The sequence below is a fragment of the Anolis sagrei genome, chromosome 2, assembly GCF_037176765.1.
Source record: "Anolis sagrei isolate rAnoSag1 chromosome 2, rAnoSag1.mat, whole genome shotgun sequence".
NCBI classification, from domain to species: Eukaryota; Metazoa; Chordata; class Lepidosauria; order Squamata; family Dactyloidae; genus Anolis; species Anolis sagrei.
In genome coordinates, this window is record NC_090022.1 from 76,927,329 (window position 1) to 76,953,610 (window position 26,282).

Genomic DNA, 26,282 nt, shown 5'->3' on the forward strand with positions numbered 1-26,282 from the left:
TTTTATTATTATGTTTATTTATTTCCCACTTTTTCTCTATACAAGGGAGACTCAAAGCAGCGCACAATAAAAACAATTCAATACAATTTAAAACCCAAAAATGTACATAGAATTAAACATCAGTGGAATTAATTAAAAATAAACAGTTAAAATACTTAAAACTGATTTTTCTGCTTTTCTGCCTCCTAGCATGCACTGCCATTATTGCAGGTGAAAGCCACCTATGCCTGTGAAAGAGACCTGTGTGAATGTTTGCAGGCCCCTCCCTCCCTCCTTCCTCCGGTCTGTCCCAGGACATAGTGTAATCCACTTGACTTCAGTCTCAAGTCAGACATCCCCCCTCTTCTCCCAGCCAAGCTACACACCTGCTGTTTGTAACACTCTTCCTGGTGGATTAATCTAAAGATCTTAGATTGTTGCAAACATTTTTGTGCTGTTCGGGCACAAATGGCATTGTGCTGGATTCTGAGTTTGTCAAGAATCCAAATTGATATTCCATTAAACCTAATCTAAGTTGCATTAGACATGGTTGGACCACTGGTCTACTTAGAACAGTATCAACTTTGAGCATACCTTTTCCTTCCATCCTTATAATCTGTGGCCTAGAGGAAGATGGGATGGGAACCTTCCTTTTGTGTGTGTCAGAAGCGACCCAAGAAACTGCAAGTTGTTTCTGGTGTGAGAGAACTGACCGTCTGTAAGGACGTTGCCCAGGGGATGCCCAAATGTTTTACAATCCTGTGGGAGGCTTCTCTCATGTCCCCATATGGGAAGCTGGAGCTGACAGATGAGAGCTCACCCTGCTCCCTGCATTCGAACTGCCAACCTTTTGGTCAGCAGTCCTGCTGGCACAAGGGTTTAGCCCATTGCGTTACCGGGGGCTCCTTGAACATATACTGATAGGCCATATTTAACAATCTGGCAAGAGCTGCAATCCAAAACACACCTTTCTAAGACTCGGGTATTTTTATGGGAAAAAAGACCGCTGGAGGTATAACCACCTAAAAAGCAAAAAGGATTGAGAGACACACAGAGAGAAAAACTAAAGCAAACCAGAATTGAGATGACCAAAGACTACAAGTGACAATGTAAGAAAACCCATTCAATGAGACCAAAAAGGAAGAGAAGACACCTAAATCATATATATCCACCTGTCTTTCCAGATTCCTTTATGTCCACTAATGTGGTAAGTAAAACAATCCCTGTCCCAATCACTAACCATCCAAAGCAGGTGCAATAAAGTTTCTAGTTAGGCTTGCTTCCCAGGTCACCAACCTCTAGCTTGGAAAGCTGCATCTTCAGGTCAGAAAGACCTGGCAAGGATATCAGTGCATGGAGAAGGAGAGGGAGAATCATGGAAAGAACCAGAGCCTGGGAAAGTCCGGTTTTGAGCATGACGGATCTCAAAATCCCCTAGCCAGCCTAATCTCACAGGTTGGGAAACTGTGGACGTTATAATCAAAAAAAGGTAACTTTCTCAAGCTCTGAGAACAACTCTCAGTCCTGGGACTGTTCTCCTATGTCTAGACAGGTCACCTAGGACTTGCCCATGGCACTCTCATTCTTGCTGGTGGCCTTGGAGGCTCCCCCCTCTCTGCTCAGCATGGTGACCAGCTTGTGCCTGAAAGCGCCTGCTCCTCTCGCTTTGGGCTTGCTGCTCCCCTCGCTCCCCCCGGCAGCATCTTGGCAACCCAACATTGGAGGAGGGTGCTGGATCTCTGGGGAGGGGTCAGCAGCTGTGGTAGGACTGGGGCAGGGATGGTTACTTGAGCGCCTGGCAGCCACGGGGCTGTTATCATAAATAGGTGAGGACTCAGTGTTGCTGCTGCTGGCACTGCCCTCAGGGGAGTCTCTGCAGCCAAAGTCAAGAGCCTCAGAGTAGAGGATGCGCTGCTGTTCCAAAGCACGTAGGTTCTCATAAAGATGGTCAGAAAGTCTGTCCTTTTGCTCCTTGGGCTCTGCTTCCGTATTGCCATAGGGCTGGGAGAGGGGTGGAAAGCTCTTGCCAATGGACGCATAGATGATAGGCGTTTCAGGAGCTCCCACCTTAGGGGAAGCAAAAAGGCCGTCACTAGCTGCTGGGAGGTCCCTGTCTGCAAGTCCCACAGGATTTCCCGCGTACAGCGGTTCTTTTTCCTCCGGGCTCTCCACAATAGCAGGCCAGGACCAGCACCCTGCTTTCTGTTTCGAGTCTTGGACTGAGGAAAGCCCAGCTTTCTTGTCTCCATCCATCAAAAGAATGGCTTTCTGGTGGTCTATGGCTGCCGAGACAGTTGTGCAGATTTCTGCTGCTCGGGTTGTATTGAAAGTAAAGAGACCTTCTCCTGAACTGCATCGCCGCCCTGCCTCAAAAGAGAACAAATTCTAGAGAGAGAAATGCAGGAAAAACACACAGTAAAATGTTAGAGTTCTTATATTTTAATAAAATGGTACATTCAAAAATAAGTGTCAGTTTGTAACTTTTAAATCCTACCATGGCATTACATTATAATAATATTATAATGTAATCTAGATAAATAAAAATGTAATGTTCATTTGCGAGATTAACATAACTCAAAAACCACTGGATGAATTGACACAAAATTTGACTATACCCCTAACAGACCAACGAGGGACCATCACTCATAGCCCCCCCCCCCCTCAAAAAAAGCAAAAAGGACTTAAAAACCCAAAAAAGCTAAATGACAATACAGAAAAAAGGGAAGGGAGAGGGAAAGAAGAAGGGGGAGAAAGAAAGAAAGAAAGAAAGAAAGAAAGAAAGAAAGAAAGAGGGAGGGAGGGAGGGAGGGAGGGAGGGAAAGTTGGCCACAGCAATGCGTGGCGGGTACAGCTAGTACAATATAATAATACAATATAATAATTGTATATGATATATTACATGTAATATTACTAATAATATTGCAGTATGGTAATATATAATACTAATATTGTGCTATGCTACTAATTATAATATATTGTATGTACATATAATATTGATCATAATATCATAATACAATGTAATACTAATAATAATACAATATAATAATATAATAATTATATATTTTATATATTTTATATTGCAGTATAGTGGTATAGTACAATCTAGTAATATATAATACTAATATTCTGCTATGCTAATATAATATATTGTACAGTATAACTTGTAAGCTGCTCTGAGTCCCCTTCCAGGTGAGAAGGGCAGGATATAAATGTCATAAATATGGTGGTGGGACTGTGTGGTCCCATGCTCTAAGGAACTATGCTATAATAAAGGTATTAGTGGCTTTTGCTGCGGAGTCATAGATTAAATGTGCCAAAAAACTACCATGCAGCACCAATAGTGGCGAGTGGAGGATCTCTCAGAGACAATAGCAGTGGGACCATAACTAACACTTGTTAGTTCTGTGCAGAAGGAGGCAAGCTAAACCCCTTTGATGTCTTTTACCACAAAAACCCTATGATGAGACAAATCCTACATTAAACAAGGGATAGTGCCTGAAAATTACACACTCAGGTTGCAAGGCCCTCAACAGCCTCCTAAAGTATGGCAGCTATGAGTAGTGCAACTGGAATCAAGCCCAAGGACGTGCAGTTGCTGATGAGCTCAGAGGAGAAAGGGAAGTCCAAAGCTGAATAACACATATTGTAGGAAACTTGAATCAAGGGAAACTAGACATATGGAAATGGAATATATATAGATATATACAATACTTGGGGCGAGTGAGCTGAAATGAATGTGACCTTACAACCTCTGAAGATGCCTGCCACAGATGTAGGTGAAACCTCAGGAGAGAATACTTCTAGAACATGGCCATATAGCCCGAAAAACCTACAATAACCCACTGAAGATGAATGTGACATTTTGAATCAGTTAGTTACACAATGTTTTATTCAGGAAATGAAAATCAAAGAAGAAATGGGGTGGCATTCATAATGAGATGAGATGTAGAAAAGATATCTACTGGGCCCTCAGTATCCTTTTAGGTGTAGTTCTAAGAGTCCTGTAGATATCAAAAATCTATGGATGCTCACGCCTCATTATATACTGCACAGTGGTATAGTAAAATGGCATGGCAATCAAACAAGTACCAGAGCAAGCCAGAGAATCTGTGAAATGGCAGAAGGCAGCAGCAGGGCATGTCTTGTCTACATATTAGCATAGTGCTTGGTATGTAGGAAAATAAAGGCTTGCTGTTTTGGAAATTTGTTTTTCTGAATATTTCCAAGCTATGGTTGGTTGAATCTGTGGATGCAGAACCTATGAATAGGGAAGGCTGACTGCAAAGCAAAATCTACTGAAGAATATCAATAAGACTTCAGGGAAAACCTACCAATACAACCATAATCTAAGTTTATGCTTCAGCTTCAGAAAAGCAGAAAAGGAAATTGAAAGATTATATGCTGGACTCCGGAAGGAAATCAATTACACACTAAAATAGGGTTTCTGGTCAATCATCGGCGGCAATTGGAGTGCAAACAGTATAAACCAGAGCAAAATCAATGACTGTAGGAAAATTTGGCCTAGGATAAAAAAATGGAGAGCAACTGACTGAATTTGGGGTTGGCCAATAATTAATTTATTGCAAAAATGTTTTTCAGGCTGCAGAAGAAAACAGGATATCTTTCATTCTTGACTCGCTTTTTAAGGATTTTCACTAGAGGTCTGGTATTGTCAGTGCAGACTGGTGGCTACCAGTTCAGTGGGGCAGTGAGTTGAATCCAAGTTTTGGTCCAGATTTAAAGGTAGTATCAATGGTTCTAAAGTTATTTTGAGATGGGATCCAGCATCTTGGGTTGCTTCTTTAAAGTTCATGCTAAAACTTAATGTTTATTTGCCACCAGTGACACAAAAGCCACGAGTAACCAGTGGAAGTTTCTCAAACAAAACCCAGGTCCAAGAAGGCTGCCATACAGGTGCTAGAACAGCTGCATACCTTTTCCTGGCCAAATCTTCGAAGGAAGGTGTAAGGCCAGGTATAGAGAGTTTGCCCAGATTGCACATCCTTCAGCACCAACTGATCAAATAAAGGGACCACCAGGTAGTTTCCCTTCAGGTGACATCGAGCAGAGGCTTCAGTGGGGAAGACCACCACGGGGTACTCACATGCTGTTGGGAAGGGATTGTAAAAAATTACTCTTCTCTTGTGAAGGTCCTCAGTTTACAAATGAAATACATTCTACACCAAGAAAAACTGCATAAAAAGCTACAGCTTGTGGAAATCAAGGGTAACTATAATCTGTGTATTTCACACAATATCTGGGTCTGGATTAGCAACTAGATTTAGATCCAGGCTGGAGCAAAGGTTGCCAAAAAAGCAAGGAATATTTGGCCCCTCCTTAAGTCTTGAATCTCCTCTGGGCTACCCCAGATGTCAATTACATGATCAATTGGCAATTTTCCTACTCCTGCATGCATTTCCTCCTTATTCTAAGGCCTATGGGCCGGATGCGGCCCTCAAAGGTCATTTACCTGCCCCTTGCCTTAAACTTTAGACTTAGGTTTGCCCTAAATCTGAAATTACTTGAAGGCACACAACAACAATCCTAATTAACTTAACTATTTCATCATCCAAAATTAAGCCAACTCTTCCCATTGAAAGATCGGTAAGTTCATGTTGGTGAAAATTGTTCTTCATTTTATGATTATGATTTTACTGATGAGATGTGTTGGATTAGTTATATGGATGTATTGATGTCATGTTGATTTACTGATGTATCGTTGTATTGTTTTAGTTGCTTTAGTTACTGTTTAAATGTTATGCTAATGCTGTGCACTTTGTATATTGACCTGTTGTAAACCGCACTGAGTCGCCTACGGGCTGAGATAGTGTGGTATACAAATAAAGTAAGTAAGTAAGTAAGTAAATAAATAAATATTGTTTTGTCTTTCATTGATTTTTTTTTGCATTACAGATAAGATATGTGCAGTGTGTATAGGAACCAGTTCATTTTCCCCAAAAAACTATAGTGTGCACCCCCTCCCCCCCCTTCCCCCCCCCCCGCTATTAAGTCTGGCCATTGGGATGAAAGGAACCCTCCACTCTTGTCATAAAGGATTTTGAGCTACAGGAAAGATTCCCCCAAGCCTGGGTTTTCCAGAGGGCCTTTATCTAAGAAGTGGTCACTCACTCTGAAAGTAACTCCCACAGAAAGAGACAGGATTCCTTTGACCATTTGATTGGAACCAAGCCCCCACCTTAAGCCTGAGGCCAGGAGGACACTTACCTTCCTGCCAGGATGAGTAAATGGTATTCTCTTCCATTAGGGGACGTGGGCTGGGGGTGTTCACCACTGCACTGCATGGGCCAGGAGGTTTCTGCAGGTAACAGGAAAGAGAAAATGAATTAAAGGAAAGCATTCCTTCAGATGAAAGTATCACAGGGTCCCATCATCTGATAGCAACATTAGAACTACAAATTAAACCAAGGGTGGGGAAAAGGTCCCCCCTGAAGCTGCATATAGCCTTTCCATCCCAATTCCAACTGATGCTCTAAATACATATTTCTCAGCCAGTCAAAAGGGTGGATCGTCACTCCTTCCAATTAGCCTTTTAAAATCCCCCATAATCTATTAGAAATCAACTTCTGGCTTTTTCAAAACTGGAAATTTCTGGTGAGGCCTTTTTTTTACCGCAATCTATATGATCCTTAGACAGAAAAAATGTCTCATACACCTGCTTCATTTGCCTTACCCTAAACCACGGGCAATTTCTAGTATTGCAACCATTAAACATTTCATGTGTATTAGCAATATACATTTATTCACTCCCAACTTTTATTGTGCTTATGAACCACTAGAGTAGGCATGGACAAAACTTTGGCCCTCCAGGTGTTTTGGACTTTAACCCCCTCAATTCTTAACAGCCTCAGGCCCCTTCTTGAAAACGAAAAGGCCTGAGCCTGTTAGGAATTGTGGGAGTTGAAGTCCAAAATACCTGAAGTTTGCCCATGCCTGCACTAGAGCCATCTAACCCTAACAGCCATGTTTTTGCTGTCTTTTTGCACCTTTGGAATATTAGACTACAAACCTGCAGAAAAAGAATTTAATTTTTTGTTGAGAGATCAGTTATGGATGTTGTTATCTAGAGAATACTTCCCCATGAGTCAGTTTCTCTCAACCTTGGTTCTGCTATCAGTTCTGCTATCGTCATTTGCTAGGCACGCTTACTGCACAAACAGCATCTTAACTTTTATTATCTTGTTTGCCATTTAGCAACCTCAGAAACGAGGCTGCTGTTATCTTCATTGTACATGGGGATAAGAAATCCATTTCTAAGAAGAAACGTATATTAAAGTCAGAGAGTGTCTTTGCACATTAAGACTAAATTCCTATACATTTTATTTACTTGGAAGGAAGTCTTACTAAAATCATTGAAGGCTGAAAACTCTGAAAAACCTGGGTTTTCGGAACAAACAGCAAAGGATATATTGTCTAGAAATTCCAGGTCTTCACCACAACTTCTGTTCCTTGAGAACATGAAATTTTTGTAAGTCTAAATACTTATTTTCAGAACCAGACCTTGGAACAGTTTCTTTCTAGATTAAAACCCCCCCAACCATGGCCATTCCGGTTGAAGGCTCTGGAAACTGTAGTCCAACAGTGACAGTGAAGTCATAGGGAGGAGGGAGCAAGCTTGATTTCCACTAGGACGTGGACAATGGCTTCAAACTACAGGAAAGGAGATTCCACCTGAACATTAGGAGGAACTTCTTGACTGTGAGAGCTGTTCAGCAGTGGAACTCTCTACCCCGGAGTGTGGTGGTGACTCCTTCTCTGGAGGCTTTTAAGCAGAGGCTGGATGGCCATCTTTTGGGGGTGCTTTGAATGTGATTTTCCTCCTTCTTGGCAAAGGTCTCTTCCAACTCTAGGATTTTAAGTTGAGCCTACCTTTTTCAGAACTCCAAATTCTAAAATTGTACCCATGGGTGGGTGAGACAGAGACCCTTTTGCTTTCTCACAGTTCAATGCACACAAAATTGGTTTATGTACAAAACTATTTAAAAATATTGTGTTTAAAACTACATTCAAGCTATGTTTATAAATTGTATATGAAACAAACTTGGGTCCCGTTTCCAAGACAGCTCATTATGTGTGTTCCAAAATCTGGGGAAAAATCCGAAATCCAGAACACTTCTGGTCTTAAACATTTCTGATAAGGAATACTCAATCTGTATTATATTTTCAAGCTCTCTTCAGGACCAATTTTAAAACATACAACCACTTAAAAACACATCAGCAAACTCCTATTGAGTGGTCAGAAAACATTACTCATTGGAGTGACCTAATCCAGAATATATGCACGCAACCCAAGATTCTTGTTCGATAATAAGAAAAATTAGAATAATATGCCATTCAAGTTGGAAAATATTGCAGAGGTCATCTAGTCCAACTCCCTGCTCAATGGAGGAAAGTTGCAATGAAGCACAACAATCTGAGGGAAAGCAGTTGCAGTTTAGCTTTTCCATCAAGTCTTATATGGCTGACAAATGAGCAGTGAGTGGAAAGTCAGGACACTGTGATGGAAGCAACGTTGCTGGGGGGATCCTTACCTGAAAAGCCAGTTGGCAAATACATTCTATCCACTCATCTGGCTGATCCACTGCCAGGAAGCAATTGCGCTCCATCATGCACAAGCAAAAGGGTGTGGTGTCCTTGGGAGAGCTCTGTTCCTCAGCCCGTTCCACAGAGACACAGTCGGAGAGGCGGATCACCTTGCGCTCCCCCTTCCGCAGAGTTGCCTTTTCTGCTTTGACCCCTTCACGAGCTTCGAAGTACTCTAGCCGTGCAACACCGGAGGGGCTGTCGGCAAAGAGCTGGGCCCATACTTTCCGCCAGGCCTTCTGTGAGCAGAAGCAAAGGGTGGCAGCTTACAATGAGTGACATACAGAGGTGAACAAACACTCTGGGAAGCAATTCTTCAGGCTGGAAAATGTGTACAGAGGCAAATAGGAATAGAAAAGAGGAAGCATTCTGGCAGAAATGAACTAGTGATCCAGACAGAAAGAAATAAAGCTATCAGATTGTTTATTAGAAGCTAATATTACATGTAATATTACTAATAATATTACAATATAGTGGTATAGTACAATATGAGAATGTATGGTACTAATATTGTGCTATGCTAATAATATAATATATTGTATTTACATATAACTTATAAGCCACTCTGAGTCCCCTTCAGGGTGAGAGGGGTGGTATATAAATGCTGTAAATAAATAAATAAATGCACACTACACACATGCACACACACACAAATGTTTGACACAGAATATAGTACTTTTGCCTACACACTCTATGACACACAGGCACAGAGAGAAGTCTGAAAAGGTGTATAAACTGAATGGTTAAATGTGACATTGACAGAATGTAGTGCCTTTACAGCCCTCATCTATGGCTTGCTAGCTTTTATTTCTTACATTCAGCTATGATTTGCTAGTCTTTATTTCTTAAGCTCGCTCACATTAGTTTAGTGATGTGGCAGCAAAAAAAGCCAATGGGATTTTGGCCTGCATCAATAGGAGTCTAGTGTCTAGATCCAGGGAAGTCATGCTACCCCTCTATTCTGCCTTGTTTAGACCACACCTGGAATCACACTGTGTCCAATTCTGGGCACCACAATTGAAGGGAGATATTGACAAGCTGGAATGTGTCCAGAGGAGGGCGACTAAAATGATCAAGGGACTGGAGAACAAGCCCTATGAGGAGTGGCTTAAAGAGCTGGGCATGTTTAGCCTGCAGAAGAGAAGACTGTGAGGAGGCATGATGGCCATGTATAAAAATGTGAGAGGAAGTCATAAGGAGGAGGGAGCAAGCTTGTTTTCTGCTGCCCTGGAGACCAGGATGTGGAAAAATGGCTTCAAACTACAAGAAAGGAAATTCTATCTGAACATTAGGAAGAACTTCCTGACTGTGAGAGCCGTTCAGCAGTGGAACTCTCTGCCCCGGAGTATGGTAGAGGCTCCTTCTTTGGAAGCTTTTAAACAGAGGCTGGATGGCCATCTGCCGGGGGTGCTTTGAATACAAATTTCCTGCTTCTTGGCAGGGGGTTGGACTGGATGGCCCATGAGGTCTCTCCCAACTCTATGATTCTATGAGCTTAAGAAATAAAGGAGCAAAGTAGCTTTAGAGAAACACTATAAGCAGAATTGCGTATTTGATGTCTATACATATATGACCATGAGGTTATTTAGTTCTGGTGACCAGGAAGAATGAGAGAAAAAACTTTAGTAGGCTTCACAAAAGATATTTTAAAGTCTGATCTGCACCCATGCAGGAAGGTAGAATACATTGGGTTGCTAGAGTGGAAACTAGAGAGAAGTCCTGTCTCTTTAATGGTTCTACAGAAGAGAGGATTTCAGTAGATATAATTGTTATTCCACCAGGCAACAAACACTTACTGAAAATCCCTCTTCTGCACAACTTTTAAAGGTATAGGAGCCCTCTCCAGTTTTCAGTCTGGCAGCTCTAAGACTTCACCTCCTTCAAGAGAAATTGTGTCTCTTGGTTACAGCATCGATATCAAGAATAGGAGGCGAAGGATTGATGACCCGAGATACAGATAAATGTGATATTCCTCCTCTATTGAGCCTGCATTGGGTATCAGTGGACAAAAACACTCTGTAGAGCGAAAAGACAGCACATTTTGGAAACATGATCATGTTATTTACGAATTCAGTACACTTTCGGTGATAATGTTTGGCACAATGCAGCATAAGGAATTTTAAAAAAAATCTTTAGAATTGGTACAAAGGAGGGTTTTTACCAGTACAGAGAATAGCAAGGGAAGAAAAGAGATAGCAAGGGCAGGTGCTGTTTCCATAAATCTGCTTTGGGGAGAGGGCCTGAAGGGAGGAATATAACACCAAATCCAAAATAAAATCCCCAGATGCTAATCTGCTCCATCTTTCCTCCTTGGCATCTCTTTCATATCCTCCTGGTAACCATGGAGTTAACTGCAGGCAACTTCTATAATACTTGCTGAGAAATCCAAGAAAGGTCAACAACACAGTGTGAACCCTTCCTAGTCAGGCATCCATCAGCTAGAAGTGCTTTCATTCTCACTCAGTAGTAGCCACACACCAATTCATGAACAGAGATGCGCATTTTGGAAGTAACTGTCTTAGCACAATAAGGCAAATGTGGAGCAACAACCAAGAGTGGAAGCTGTGAGACAGAAAATCTTCAATGGGTTGTTGTAGGCCAGTGTTTCTCAACCTGGGGGTCGGGACCCCTGAGGGGGTCGCGAGGGGGTGTCAGAGGGGTCACCAAAGACCACTAGAAAACACAGTATTTTCTGTTGGTCATGAGGGTTGTGTGTGGGACGTTTGGCCCAATTCTATCATTGGTGGGGTTCAGAATGCTCTTTGATTGTGGGTGAACTATAAATCCCAGCAACTACAACTCCCAAATGTCAAGGTCTATTTTCTCCAAACTCCAACAGTTTTCACATTTGGGCATATTGATCATCCATGCCAAGTCTGGTCCAGATTTATTTATTTATTTATTTATTTATATGCCGCCCTTCTCACTCCAAAGGGGACTCAGAGCGGCTTACAATATATATTTTCATACAATATATTATATTATTAGCATAGTACAATATCAGTATATATTACTATATTGCACTATACCATTATATTGTAATATTATTAGTAATATTACATGTAATGTAAATATATAATTATAATTATAATATTGAATTATTATTATTACTAGTATTATATTGTATTACATTATAATATTATCTATTGAGTCCACAATGCTCTCTGGATGTAGGTGAACTACAACTCAAGGTCAATGCCCAACAAACCCTTCCAATATTTTCTGTTAGTCATGGGAGTTCTGTGTGCCAAGTCTGGTTCAATTCCATCATTGGTGGAGTTCAGAATGCTGTATGATTGTAGGTGATCTATAAATCCCAGCAACTACAACTCCCAAATGTCAAGGTTTATTTTCCCCAAACTCCACCAGTATTCAGATTTGGGCGTTTTGGGTATTTGTGCCAAATTTGGTCCTGCAAATGAGATTTATAATACTAGCAAAATTACAATTATGAAGTAGCAACAAAAATAATGTTATGGTTGGGGGTCACCAGAACATGAGGAACTGGATTAAGGGATCGCGGCATTACAAAGGTTGAGAACCACTGTTCTAGGCTTTTCGGGCTATATAGCCATGTTCTAGAAGCATTCTCTCCTGACATTTCGCCTACATCTATGGCAAGCATCCTCAAAGGTTGTGAGGTCACAACCTCTGAGGATGCTTGCCATAGATGCATGCGAAACATCAGGAAAGAATGCTTCTAGAACTTGGCCATATAGCCCAAAAAACCTACAACAACCCAGTGATTCCAGCCATGAAAGCCTTCGACAATACAGAAAATCTTCTGTTTGTGTCCTCTCACTAGGTTACCTTTGGCATTATGGGGACAATAAGCCCTGCTTCTTCTTCAGGGTTGCTGCCAGGCTGAGATAATCTAAGTGCAGCTATTTGAACACTACTCCTCAAATTCTAAAATATCTGTGCCTCTGGGGGTCATAATGGAGTCAGTGAAATTTGCAAGTGGGTAAAGCAGCTGATTGAAAATGAGAAAGCCACTGAACCATTTCGTCTGAGTGATCACACCATCTCCTCCTCACATGTGCAGGCAGCAGCTAGGCCTCTGGTCCCCCACCAGCAGCACCCTTGGGAGGGCTGACGCTTGGCCTCCATTTGCTGGTGACCACAGCACAACCATTGAACAGTGGGAGAGAGAGACGATTCAAGCGAATCCCTGACCCCACAAGTTGTGTAAATTGCTTATCAACTTATGGCAATTCCATGAATTTCATAAGCAAAGAATGCTCAGAGGTGGTTTGGCCTCTTCCTTCCTCTGAAATATAGTCCACACAGCACCTAACATTCCTGCTTCTTGGCAGGGGGTTGGACGGGATGGCCTACGAGGTCTCTTCCAACTCAAGCATTCTATTTGTTACTGGTCTCCCATTCAAGTACTAACTTTGCTAAGCTCTCAAGATAAATTGAGATCTGGTGTGTTTAGGTCACCATAGTAATTTAAAAAGCAGCCTATAGATATTGTAAACTTGGTTATTGTGGTGCCCATTTGTTTCTGATTGTTTTCTGACCATTTCGAAGGGGTGGAGGTAAGTCCTTGGGACTGATAACATGCCATAAAACTTGAAAACTTACTGACTACCTACAAATTGTCTTAAAATGTAACATTTGGAAGAAACAAGAATTTTGGGCTTTTTAAAAAAATTGCTTCTGTTACATAACACTGTTATTTCTAGCCTGTCACTTTCAAGATATGGAGTAAACACATGCTGCATAGGAAAGTGCCACCTGGCTGGAATGCATAAGGAAATAAAGTGAAAGCTTTTTTTGAATCCACTATGAGAAATAGAAATCCCATTTCCCTAACTTTGTTAATGTCTGGGAACGCTTTCCAAAATCCTGAATGACAAACAAGCAGAACAAAGCAAATAACCTGGAACAGATGGAAAACAATTGTGTTGATTTGTAGAGGATCCCATGGAAAAAAACCCATTAATTTTCCAAGGAAAGAAATCTTTTAATAGCTATCTTGTAGCTTCATTACTGAAATATGAATATAAGAGTGGGAGGCTGGGTTAGTCAGAAAGGAGATACAAAATGAGCCATTGTAAGAAAGCAACCAAAAACTGTACACACAAAATAACTGCTCCTGCCATATATGCACACACATATACTAAGGTTGACTGAAAGGTCGCAGGTTTGAATCCGGGGAGCGAGGTGAGCTCCCACTGTTAGAAATGGAGATGAGCACCAACCCCCCCGAGTAATACATAACTGAACTTAATGTCAGGGAAAAAACCTTTACCATACTAAGGCTTCCTACACACATATCTGTCTGTCCCTGGTATCATAAAACTTTGGTTGTAGGATGAGAGAGAAATGAAGTATCACATTTGAATGTGATTTTCCTGCTTCTTGGCAGGGGGTTGGATGGGATGGCCCACGAGGTCTCTTCCAACTCTATGATTGTATGATTCAACTTTCTTCACTGATTTAGCATTGGTTTAATAAGACTTTGAGCAGGGAGGATGCATAACCTTACGGATGAATAGATGACCATGTAACAACAATGTACATTGTAGGAACCAAAGATCAATGAATAATTTTTATTTATTTACTTTATTTATACATTGCCGTCTTCCCTGAGGGGACTCAAGGCAGCTTTTTACATGTTATTACTTGTGTGACTGTCCAAATTGAGGCTCCAAATTTAAGCTTAGCACAGAAAGCTAAAAGCTAAAGAACAGCTTCATATATTACAAGATAAAAGTTTCACCTTAGTTTACCCCTGGAAACTAAGAATCCCAAAAGCTGCCCTAAGAATACAGAAAGCTAAATCCATCTAGCTCAGTGTTGTTAACACTGAGGTTTTAGCCAATTCCGTTTTCCTAGAGATCACACCATTTCAGGTATAAACAAGGGAACCAGTTCAAACTTTATGGCGAAATTAATTTCCACCATACCAGTTAATTCACACAACTTGTCACTTTAATTTTATTACTGGAATAATTTACATTCAAAGGCAATGTAACACTTGGCTACAATTCAGTAATGTGACACAAAAGAAAGACTGGAAACAGATATTAGGTTTCAAAAAGCCCAGCAGTTGCAGGTTCCATCCCGCATCACAAAAGCCCCCCCCCCCCCCCCCAGCCCCTAGAGATGACCTGGAAAGTGCTAGGACATTGTTACCCTGAATCTAGTGGGACTTAACAATTTGTCCAATGAAGGCTTCCTGGGATAATCCCTTCTTTCCACTAAGCAAATACCCATTTTTACCTTCCCAAATTTTGGATGATGAATATAGAGGATCCCATCTTTCACTGGGCACTCCATGGGATAGGCTCCAAACAGTAAGGAAGGAGAAAGAGATCACTCAGCCTGTGAGCTCTTGTGGCCGCCACAGGAATGAGTCAGTATGTACGATAGCACTGGTGACTTCCTCTGCCTGCCAACTTCCTCTTTTGGGCCTGCATGCATACTGGGAGCTGTACTAAAGAGAACAGTCCCGGGAGACACACAGGCAAGTCCCAGGGGACTTTTGATTCAGCAAACGTTGGTGGGTCGCCAGAGTGTCTCCCCACAGCTGCAGAGGCCACCTCTGAGCAGGCCTACAACAGTCACGCAACAATGATAGAAGCAGTTGAGGAAGAGGAACACATCAAACTAAGGATATGTAAAACCTCAAAAGTTTGTGACTAGAGTTAATGAAAGCAATAGCAGAACTCCCAATGGCTGGAAGCTTGGAAACGCTATTATTTTAGACTGCCTCCAGTCAGCACAGTCAGAGGCAGAGGAGTTCTGGGAGCTGAAGTCCAAAGAAGGATCTTTTCCTTGTGGTGATATTCAGTTCAGTTCCTTTCTTCCTTCCTATCACGGCCACCTGCTGGGTCATATGGAGCTTGCTCAATGATGCATGACAACAGTTACTGATGCAATGGCTGATTGCAGCACTAGACCGCCACATTTAGAAGGGAACAGCTCAAGATCTTAAAAGGAAACTTGGGTCTGAAAAGAGCCATTCACACCTATATACACCCAATCTGTGGGACCATGGCCAAGCAACTGTCAGAAACCAGCACAAGGCATCCCACTATGTACATCCGCAATACACAGGAGCTTGGGAGACTGGGCAATCTTTGTGGCTTGCTTCTGGCCTAGGGCAAGGTCAGTAATTACCACAAAAACGAGAAAGCAAAAAGCCCCTAAAAGGGAGCAACTGCACTGGTATCTCTTCTTTCCTACTCTAGTTGACAATATTCTGCCGTACAGTAAACCAAACCTACAAATGGCAGTTGAGAAATATTAGCCCCCAGGGCACTGAGATCTGTTCATTTGCTTGGTTGTGGCCTGCCAAAAACCAGAGTGTATCTAGAAGTCCATGGAGCTATGGGCTAGATAATCCTTGCGTCCAATGTTGCTGACTTGCTTCGTCTGCATGGCTTCCAGCTTGGGGCAGTCAGTGATACGATGACCCAGGCCCCCACAGAAGGCACAGCCCCTCTCGCCTGAAAGATTAAGAAATACATTGTAGATTGTAAGCCCAAAGAAAAATTAACATTTAGTAAGCTGTTCTGAGTGGCTTTGTGGCTGAAGAGTGGAATAAAAATCACGCAAACCAACAAGTATTTTTCATCAGATATCATTTTAGATCATTCTTATGGAGTTTTTCATGCTGAATTCAGATCAGTGTTTTTTTTTTCCTCTACCACATGTAGTTTTTACGATGTGGCTAATCGAATAATTAATGCATTTCTACACTGATATCAATAAAATCTAATTAATATCAGTGTGTAAATGCATTACTTATTCGATTAGCCTTATCACAAAAACTACACATGATAACAGCTTGGGTCCAGACTATTTGACAAACCACATCTCCCTCTACAGACCAACTCAGACACTGCGGTCATCAGAGGAGGTCCTCCTCTCAGTCCCACCCGTCCCAAGCACAGCTGGTGGGAACGAGAGAAAGGGCCGGCCTTCTCTGTGGCTGCCCCACACCTCTGGAACACCCTTCCTAAGGAGTTAAAGATGGCCCCCTCCCCCACCGCTTTCAAGAAACAGTTGAAGACATACCTTAGCTCACTGGCTTGCGAGGAGGAGGAGTTGATAAAACTACCATTATACCTCTGATTAATAGCTATCATCTGTATCTGTGCCCTGCTCACCCTACCAGCTCAACTATAGATTGAGCAACTATCAATCTATTTGCCCCAAGGAACTGGGAAATTGATGCTTCTGTTTGATGTTTTGTCTTATATCTGTAATAACAGGCTGCGTTTTGTATTTAATTTTAGTTGTTAAGTCATAATTCATGTTTATATGTTGGGTTGTTAAATTTTGTTAATATGGATGTATTGTTGTTGTATTCAGGCATTGAATGTTTGCCTTTTATGTCTGAGATCTACCCTGAGTCCCTCCAGGGAGATAGAGCAAAATATAAATAAATAAATAAATAAATAATTATTATTTGAAACACAACAAGATAAATCTACAGCAAACAAGATCATTCTGCTGGCTGTTGTATTGGATCACATGTCACACTTCCCAAATGTCTAGGACTGTGTGATGTATCGGCCAATAATGCGTGCAGATCCCAGTAAGGTGGCCTTATTATTACTATTATAGAGAAAAAATAAACACAGTGAAAAACTCTATAAATAAGCCACGTGAAAAACTCTATAAGAATGATGTAAATCATATCTGATGAAAATAATTGTTGGCTTGTGTTACACAAATATGATGTGAAATAGGCAGACTTTATAGTAGTCTGCTGTAATGTGCCATTTGTCATATTTTTAAAAGTCGCCATGATAGAAAACAATACATATTTAAAATCAGCATTAAGATTATTTAAACTGTGCTATTCTCATTTCTGATTATTACAAAAAGTTGGATTTTGTTGACTTGTGCTATTTCAATAAATACATATTGTCAAATCAGAATTCAGGTCCATGTTTATGCAACATTCAGACACTAAGCACTTGTCATGGCGATGTCAGGCTCTTTGGAACACATTGGTAAAGAGCCTGACGTCGACATTGGTAAAGGTGATGGAAAAGATTAGGCCTCCCTCTTGTATTACTGTTTGATCAGTCCTTCTTCAGTTGTTTCTTCTTGAAGCTACTACGCAGATAAAGGGGGTTTATCCTCTCTCATTCCAGATATATGTATGTGCGGGTGCCCTCCCCACCCCTTTTTGTGGATTACATTCTTCTCCTCTCAGCACATGGGTATTCTAGAATGCATGGGCATTCTCCCTGCTTCTCTCTACCAAAATCACCGGCAATCCTCAGGGCAAAACAAAAACCCTGATTGTGCACCGCTGGCTTAAAGTATAACATCAGCAAACCATGGCAATTGTTCCAGTTTGCCAGCATTAGGCTGTTGATTTTCTTACAAGTCAACTGTCACTGGGATACTTTCTAGGGATTAAGATGCCTTCCCAATTCCCAATGGAACTGCACATCTACTGCCGCAGACCATCCCACTCTCTTAATCACTCCCCTCCCCTCCAAGAACCAGCTACTTACCATTAATATCCAACATGGATTCATCTCCACAGTGCAGCACTTGCAACACGGGGGGCACTTTTTGCTTGGCCTCCAGCAGCAGTGCCTTCAAGTCCATAAGCACTGACTCATCTGGATAAAAACAGGAAAGTCGGAACAAATCAGAATATTAGAGAGAGCAAAGTGGACATCCATTCTAGAGCCTAGACCAGTGGCTCTCAACCTGTGGTCCATGGACCACCAGTGGTCCACAAGAACTAAAATATGGTCCATGGCAACAAGAGTGACTGGTCTTGCAAAAACTTCTTATAGTGTTGACACTTATTAAATATGGTTTTCTGTAGGCGAGCAAATCGCGACTACTGGATGGCATATGTTCTGTATCGGAAACTAGAGCCGATGTGGTCTATCCAATACAATTTTCTGAATCAGCACCCCAAATAACCAAACCGAATCTAAAGCTGACCAAAAACCGATTCGTAACCCTTTTGGTATTAATGTTGGAGAGTGGTCCCTAGTCAAGTGTTCCCTGGTCAAAAAAAGATTGTGAACCACTGCCCTAGTCCTAGTTATAGAAAGCAGCAAAAATTGCCTGCATTTGAGTAGGCAATATCTCCACAAGGAAGGCAATAGTCTCCAGGCAAACCATACCCTGGTTCCATAAAATATTCTACTTTCTGCATGAAAAGGGATCCTGTAGCAGTTAATGCAGATTGAAAGATTAACTATATGCTCAGGTGCATGTTACTTGGCTGATCACACCATGCTGTATGTACCTGTCTGGGCCTTGAGATGCTCAGGAGAGGCCCTTCGCTCAGTCTCACCTCCATCTCAAGCTCAATTGGTGAGAATGAGAGATTGAGCCTTTTGGGTGGCTGCCTCTTGACTCTGGAACTCTTTTCTTCCCAGGAAAGCCAGAATGCCCCTCCTCCTTCCGGCAGCTAAAACCTTTTAATTCAGCAAGGCTTTTAAAGAAGGTTTTGCAGATCAAGATGGGGGGGGGGTGTTGTTTTTGATATGGTTAGGTTTTCATTGATTTTAAGGATTTATCTATTTATTTTTAATACCCGTAATATTTAACTCTATTTTAATGTTTGTATGTGTTATGTTTTAATTCACACATTATTATGGTTTTTATTGTTAGCCACTATGACTCTCCTTCGGCAAAAAAAAGCAGATCTAATACATAATTATCACTGAGAAAATGAAATTGGTAGCATAGGCCTATGGAAGCTAATGCTACCAACTTTGTTCTCTCTGGTGGTGTCCAAGGTACTACATGATATCTTTGTAGACTGACATTCCAGACTAATGTGATTGTCTTTGAATTCTATTTTCAGCGGTCATGCATAAGACTGCATGACCGCTGCATGTCTGGCTAAGTCAATCCCAGGCTTTCACAGCACTAGGACACAGTCCTGCCAGTATGACCCATCGATGACACATCCTTCACACACTTGCATAGCAGCCCCTCTTGACTCCTCACCACAGGCTTTGTTGATGAAGGTGGTGGCAATCCCAGTATTCCCTGAACGACCAGTACGTCCAATTCGATGAACTGGAAAAGAAAATCAGAATAAAACAAATCAACTTCAGGAAAACTTGGTGGCTGCTCTCTACTGCAGGAATAACAAGCCAAACCCACCAAGCCCATTCCAAGATTCATATATAGCCTATTCATTTCATGAAGTCCCATTCCACTGGTGGAAGCCTTTTCTATTCAAACAGAAGTCTGGATGGGACTTCAAGTAGAGTTCTCTCTTGAGAGAAGATCTTTACACATGCAAGGATCCTAGCAGATACACCTAAGAAATGTCAAATCCCACAAGTAAAGCTAGTCTTTCTTCCATACCATAGTTTTCTATCTCTTCAGGCATGTCATAGTTGATGACGTGTTGTATGGCTGGGAAGTCCAAGCCTTTGGATGCAACATCGGTGGCAACAAGAACATCCTTCTTGCCATCTCGGAAGGCCTCAATTGCCTTTGTCCGCTCCTCTTGGTCTGCAAAATGAAAGGAAACATTAGCAGCAGTAGCAGCAGCAGCAAGGGGATTTCCCCTTGCTCATAATACAAAGACTACAAGAGTTTCCATTCTCTGCAAAGAATTATTCACAATCCAAGGACAAAAGCACTGTTGTCTCTGCAGACACGTCTCATGAAGTGCCAGAGTGAACAGTTCAACAAGCCTCTCAATCCAGACTCTTGTTTCTGACTATGGCATCTCTAATGTGCCAAGGGAAGGGTAGGGGGACAGCTTTGTGAAGGTCGGAAATGGGATACTGTTTCCTTAGGAATGATCATTATAGGCGATCACTCATGGCCAAGTATAATTGCCTTCCAAGTGAAGGGATTTGGAATACTGCTCATGGGGTGGGGAAACAAGAGGAAAAGGGGCCTTGATTCCAATTTGACAATGATAATTACGCTATAAGACCAAGAATATAGGGCCATAGTTTTTTCCTAAAGAATTTGCTTTGAGAATGGCCACAAATTTGTCTTTTTAACTAAAACATTCAATTCCGCAACGTTTCCTTGCATATATGTGATAATGGCACTACTGAAGCCAATGACAAAATCTGCCTGGCTTCAAAGGTTTTTTTTGTAATATGTGTAGAACAGGGAACCCCTAAAATCCCTTCAAGTTCTTCTAGATTCTCTTACAACCTTTGACACTCTGCATAAGTGGAAATCTTGCCTGCTGTTCAGTCTTGAGCAGGGAATCACAACTTAACAGAACTGCTCAATTTAATAATGAAGTGGAAAGAAAAGACTAACTCTGGCAAGGTGTGTTAGAAACCTAAGTCGAATGTGTTGTCAAAGGCTTTCATGGCCGGGATCACTAGGAATTTGTATAGTTTAATCAACGAAATGGAAGGGAATGATAGGTACAGAATTTTTAACCAGGCCATCCCAACAATTAAATAGACATATTAAAATAAGCTGACCCAGATAGGGGTGTGTAAGGGAAAAGTAATTGATCTATATTGAAGTACAAAGTGAACATGTAACTTAGCTACAAAAACTGTAAATCGTCATCTATATTGATTTATAGAATGTCAAGGTTTGTATTATAATGCACTGTTATCTGAATGATTTTCAGAAATAAATACATTTTTAAAAAAAGGAATCACTGGGTTGCTGTGAGCTTTCCAGGCTGTATGGCCATGTTCCAGAAGCATTCTCTCCTGATGTTTCGCCCACATCTATGGCAGGCATCCTCAGAGGTTGTGCAGTCTGTTGGAAACTAGGAAAATTGGGTTTATATATCTGTCAAATGTCCAGGGTGGGAGAAAGAACTCTTGTCTGTTTGAGGCAAGTATGAATGTTGCAATTGGCCATCTTTATAAGCCTCTGAGGATGCCTGCCATAGATGTGGGTGAAACATCAGGAGGGAATGCTACTGGAACATTGCCATACAGCCCGGAAAACTCACAGAAACTTAAGTCTCTCAGCTGCACTGCAGACTGGAACACATTTGCAGTCTGCCATGCTTCACCCGAGTAACACCATCGCTTACTTTATTAATACCTCGCCTTCCCCCAGAAGTGGAATATAAAAGGAGTACATTTGCATCCAGATATTTACTGACCTTTCCCACCATGTATGGCCACAGCCTCCACACCCTTGAGCAACAGGTATTCATGGATTGCGTCAACATCTGCTTTCTTCTCCGCAAAAATAAGAACCTACCAAAGAAAAATGAAGGTACCGATAAACCATAAGCACTTTAAGGTGGAAAGCATTAATCCCTCAGTCTAAACAGAGTTCTTCCCCTATTTCAGAGGCAGGACGAAATATTGCCAACCACCACCTAGCAGCCGATCTAGAACAAAATTTGGTAGTTCTAGCTTGCATTCACTGCGTTCCTCACAGAAAGTCAAATAAAGACAATGCCTGAGCCAGGACTGACACTCACCGGTGGAGGGGTCTTCTGCAGGCACTCAAGCAGATACACCATCTTGGCTTCCTCCTTCACGTACTCTACCTCCTACATACAACCAGAGAGAAATGTAGAGAACCACCAGGAGGCAGTGTTTCCATGAAAGAAGCAGGAGATGGATGGCAGAAAGCAGCAAGAGTCATTTCATGAAGGGTTCAGAAGAACAACTGCAGTGTCAGGTTGGGTTTGGGGCATGGGAAACTTAGGTTCAACTTCCTAAGCAGCCATGAAAGTCAATGCAAATTTTTGATAAAGTAATAGCAATCAATTAGATGAGAGGTTTAAAACAATGGCCTTTAGCGGAATAGATGAAAGACTAACAATTATCATTTGGTTGTTGCTATTGTCGTATTCCTTCACGTTGTTTCCGGCTTATGATCACCCTAAGCCAACACCATCACAAGGTTTCTGTGGCTGAGACTGTGTGACTCATACAGTGGGTTTCTATGGCCAAGAGGGAAATTGAACACTGCTTTCCAGAGTCATAGTTCAGTGCTCAAATCACAACACCACATTGGCTATCATCTGGATTGATGATCTGCAAAATGTAAGATGACACAAACATACCAAGGGGAAGAAAGAGCTCCATGAGCTAAAACAAACCTGTATGACATCCAAGCTGGCAGCTCCTGCACGACCCACATTGATAGTGATGGGCTTCACGAGAGCACTCTTGGCAAAATTTTGGATCTTTTTGGGCATAGTAGCACTGAAAAGAAGTGTTTGCCTCTGGCCCTAAAGATGGGAAGGGATGGAGAATGTCAATAGACAGTGAGAGATATTCGTTTGCCTAATGCCACAACTGCAAAAATCCAGCTTTCAAACAATACTGGGGTTTTCCAAGAGGATAATTAAACCTGGACATAATATAGTCTAAGGGCCCTTCCACACAGCCATATAACCCCGAATATCAAGGCAGAAAATCCCACAATATCTGCTTTGAACTGGGTTATCTGAGTCCACACTGTCATATATTTGAGCTCAAAGCAGATGTGGGATTTTATTCAGCCTTGTGGAAGGGGCCTAAGTTTTATGAGCCATGTTCACATTTAAATACAGTCCAACATCTGTACTGGGAAAGAATTCTAAACACTAAAAATCTTACCTTTTATTTCTAAAAATCACATCCAGGGTGGGAATGTAGCCCTCCAGTTGTTGTTGTTGGATTGTAATTCCCATCAGCCTTAGACAGTAGGTAATAATAAGGAATTCTGGAAGCTCAGTCAAATAATACTGGAAGGGCTATATGATTCTCACCCTGTTCTAGTTTTCTGATTGCAAACATAGGTTTAAAATGCATGAGTAATATCTGCTAAAAGCATTTGAATTTCCAGTGATTGGGAGCAATGTTTTAGTGACATGCCCAGCTCCTTGAACTTCCCTTTCAACAGCAGAGAAGCAAACCATGAACAATAATATAAATAAACATCACTCAATTTAAAACAAAATGTACACATTCCACCAATCCACTGCACCTCAACAGAAAGAAGTTAGAATTCCTGAGGAGAAAGAATGCAATTACGTTCTGTTGGGAAGTAAACGCCTGCATTTATTTGGACAGGTGTCATTCATCACCTAGTCTAATTTCTTTTTGACAGCCTTTGGGGTTAAAATCTACATAGAAATCACATCTTCCGATCTGAATGCCTTTCCCTCTAATTCCAGGTCTACGGCAAAAAAGAGAGACAAAAGCACATTCATCCTCTTCCTTTTGACACCCTTGTATGTTCCAGAATATATTGTTGATTCCCAGGCAAGGCCACCAAAGGCCTCCACATAACATAGATTCTGCTGGCAGCAGCAGTTTGAAGTTTTAATCCAGCTGCTGTGGCCAGAAACAACAGGGCCTGAAGCAAGGAAAAACCTCAAGCAGCCAAAGGAATGCAGCCTTCCCAGCAGAGAACGCATGCTGGCCACACCTCTGGCACCACAAAACACAAGAGTCAAAAAGGAGGCAACTCAGACAAATGAAATGCCATTCCTTTTCAGATCAAGTCAGGAATTCTTCCCACAAAGCCTGGTACCTTGAAGTAGGAAAAGATGGTGCGGATGTCTCCCTCAAAGCCCATATCGATCATCCTGTCAGCTTCATCCAGTGCCAGGTAGCGGCAGACATCCAGGCTGACCATCTTTTTCTGCAGGAGATCCATCAGCCGACCTGGGGTAGCCACCATCATGTGCACCCCACTGTGGAAACATAAAGAGTCAGAATGGTTAGGGGCTCTCTTCTAGTAACAGTCACACAAACAAGGAATGGGCGGATTATTCCCCTTTGAAGTATCTGTCATTAGAGGTTGATGGCATATGGCCCTACAAATGTAATTGGCCTGCCTCTCATCGGCCCTAACTAGCAAAGGCAACTACGTTGGGAGTTGCAGCCCACCACCATCTAGACAAATATGGATTCCTCACCTCTATAATCCCCAGCCTTCACCTCTTGTAAGAACAATACTCATCAATGGTATGGCTTTGTTCAGGCCTATGTAATCAATAACCCAAATTAAGGAAGATCTCTGTGCCGGACTATCAACTCAACATTTTTGTGAGTTGCAAACTGATGACTCTAAAAATAAGGCACATACTATAATAAAATTACAAAGCTCTGAAATAAGAGACAGCAATGCTTACTATACAGGGACTGGAAGAAAGTATAAGCAATTAACGATAACAAAGAATGCTCTGCTGAACTGTGTTTTTGTTTTCCTCAAATGCTGGCCTTACTGTTTGATGGTCTCCATCTGCTCCTTGACAGACATGCCTCCAATGCAGAGGGCACACCGAAGGGAAGGCATCCCATCCTCATGCAACAGCCGGCAGTAGTACTCAAGAATACCATGGGTCTGGCGAGCCAATTCCCTCTGCAGGAACAAAGACCCTATTAAACAGTAACTACCACCCTTGGCATCCTTTCTCTTCATGGTCAGAACGTTTTATCTGGTTGCTCACCACCCAACATCCAAGCCCATGCAGATATTAGTTGAGCACAGGAGAGAGGACAGTTGACTTACCGAGGGACAGATGATAAGTCCGTATGGCCCTTCCCTCTTGGAAAAGGGGAGCCTCTTCTCCTGCTCCAGGCAGAACATGATCACAGGGAGAGTAAACACAAGGGTCTTCCCAGAGCCAGTGAAAGCAATGCCAATCATGTCTCTTCCAGAAAGGCTATAGAGGAGAGAAAGGAGTAAGAGAGAATGGCTGTTCACGCTGCTACTGAAAGAACACACGTCAAGGGTGTGGAACCTGGGACCCTCTAGATCAGTGGTTCTCAACTGGTGGGCCCCAGATGTTTTGGCCTTCAACTCCCACAAATCCTAACAGATGGTAAACTGGCTGGGATTTCTGGGAGTTATAGGCCAAAACACCTGGGGACCCACAGGTTGAGAACCACTGCTTTAGATGTTGTCAGACTCTAATTCCCATCAACATAGTGAATAGTCTGAGATAATGAATATTAGAATCTAACAATATCTATAGAGCCACAGGTATGTGCTGGGGATGGAGACACAGTGCTATTGTCAATGATAAAGATTTGTCTATGAGTGCCTTAATGCTGAATTGACTAGAGTCAAGAAATCTAAATGCCTACAAGTTGTACAGGTGTGACAACAGAGAATGTGAGCTATTGTGTTGTTGAAGGTTTTCATGGCAGGAATCACTGGGTTGCTGTGAGTTTTCCATGGCCATGTTCCAGAAGCATTCTCTCCTGATGTTTTCCCTGCATCTATGGCAGGCATCTCCAGCAAAGGATCACCGCCTTGTCGGGGCGCTGGAGCTTGAGCACCTCAATGATGTCATGAGCGAAACCGTGAAGGGCCACCCAAGACGGGACGGTTGTGGCAGAGAGGTCAGACCAAGCGTGATCCCTGGGGAAGGCAATGGCAAACCACTCCAGTATCCTTGCCAAGAAAACTAAATGGACCAGTACAACCAGAGATATGTCGGTATGCCATTGGAAGATGGGACTCCCAGGTCGGAAGATGGCCAAAATGCTACTGGGGAGGAGCAGAGGATAAGTTCAACTAGCCCCAGATGTGATGACGCAGCTAGCTCAAAGCCGAAAGGAAGGCTAGCGGCCGACGGTACTGGAGGCGAACGACGAATCCGATGCTCTAAAGATCAACACACCATAGGAACCTGGAATGTAAGATCTATGAGCCAGGGCAAATTGGATGTTGTTATTGGTGAGATGTCAAGACTAAAGATAGACATTCTGGGGGTCAGCGAACTGAAATGGACTGGAATGGGCCACTTCACATCAGATGACCACCAGATCTACTACTGCGGACAAGAGGAA

At 42.1% G+C, this 26,282-nt stretch overlaps 2 protein-coding genes across 3 annotated transcripts in view; both read right to left on the minus strand.

Annotated features, from left to right (window-relative positions):
* Positions 1 to 14,895, minus strand: DOK3 (docking protein 3). The gene is made up of 5 exons (XM_060765645.2): positions 14,812 to 14,895; positions 8,529 to 8,819; positions 6,205 to 6,295; positions 4,914 to 5,086; positions 1 to 2,364 (listed from the first exon to the last, which is right to left on the minus strand). Exons 1-5 carry the CDS (start codon positions 14,866 to 14,868, stop codon positions 1,537 to 1,539), a joined length of 1,440 nt encoding a protein of 479 aa, XP_060621628.2. The 5' UTR covers positions 14,869 to 14,895; the 3' UTR covers positions 1 to 1,536.
* The window catches only part of DDX41 (DEAD-box helicase 41), a 23,971-nt gene continuing 11,813 nt past the window's right edge, over positions 14,125 to 26,282 (minus strand). For both annotated transcript variants that reach the window (XM_060765644.2, XM_060765643.2), the window contains exons 8-17: positions 24,997 to 25,150; positions 24,710 to 24,846; positions 24,013 to 24,175; positions 22,592 to 22,723; positions 21,965 to 22,036; positions 21,638 to 21,734; positions 19,900 to 20,049; positions 19,534 to 19,605; positions 18,069 to 18,179; positions 14,125 to 16,040 (exon numbers count right to left, since the gene is read on the minus strand). In XM_060765644.2, coding sequence (XP_060621627.2) covers positions 15,904 to 16,040; positions 18,069 to 18,179; positions 19,534 to 19,605; positions 19,900 to 20,049; positions 21,638 to 21,734; positions 21,965 to 22,036; positions 22,592 to 22,723; positions 24,013 to 24,175; positions 24,710 to 24,846; positions 24,997 to 25,150 — 1,225 coding nt within the window. In that variant the 3' untranslated portion in view covers positions 14,125 to 15,903. The remainder of the gene's footprint in view (positions 16,041 to 18,068; positions 18,180 to 19,533; positions 19,606 to 19,899; positions 20,050 to 21,637; positions 21,735 to 21,964; positions 22,037 to 22,591; positions 22,724 to 24,012; positions 24,176 to 24,709; positions 24,847 to 24,996; positions 25,151 to 26,282) is intronic.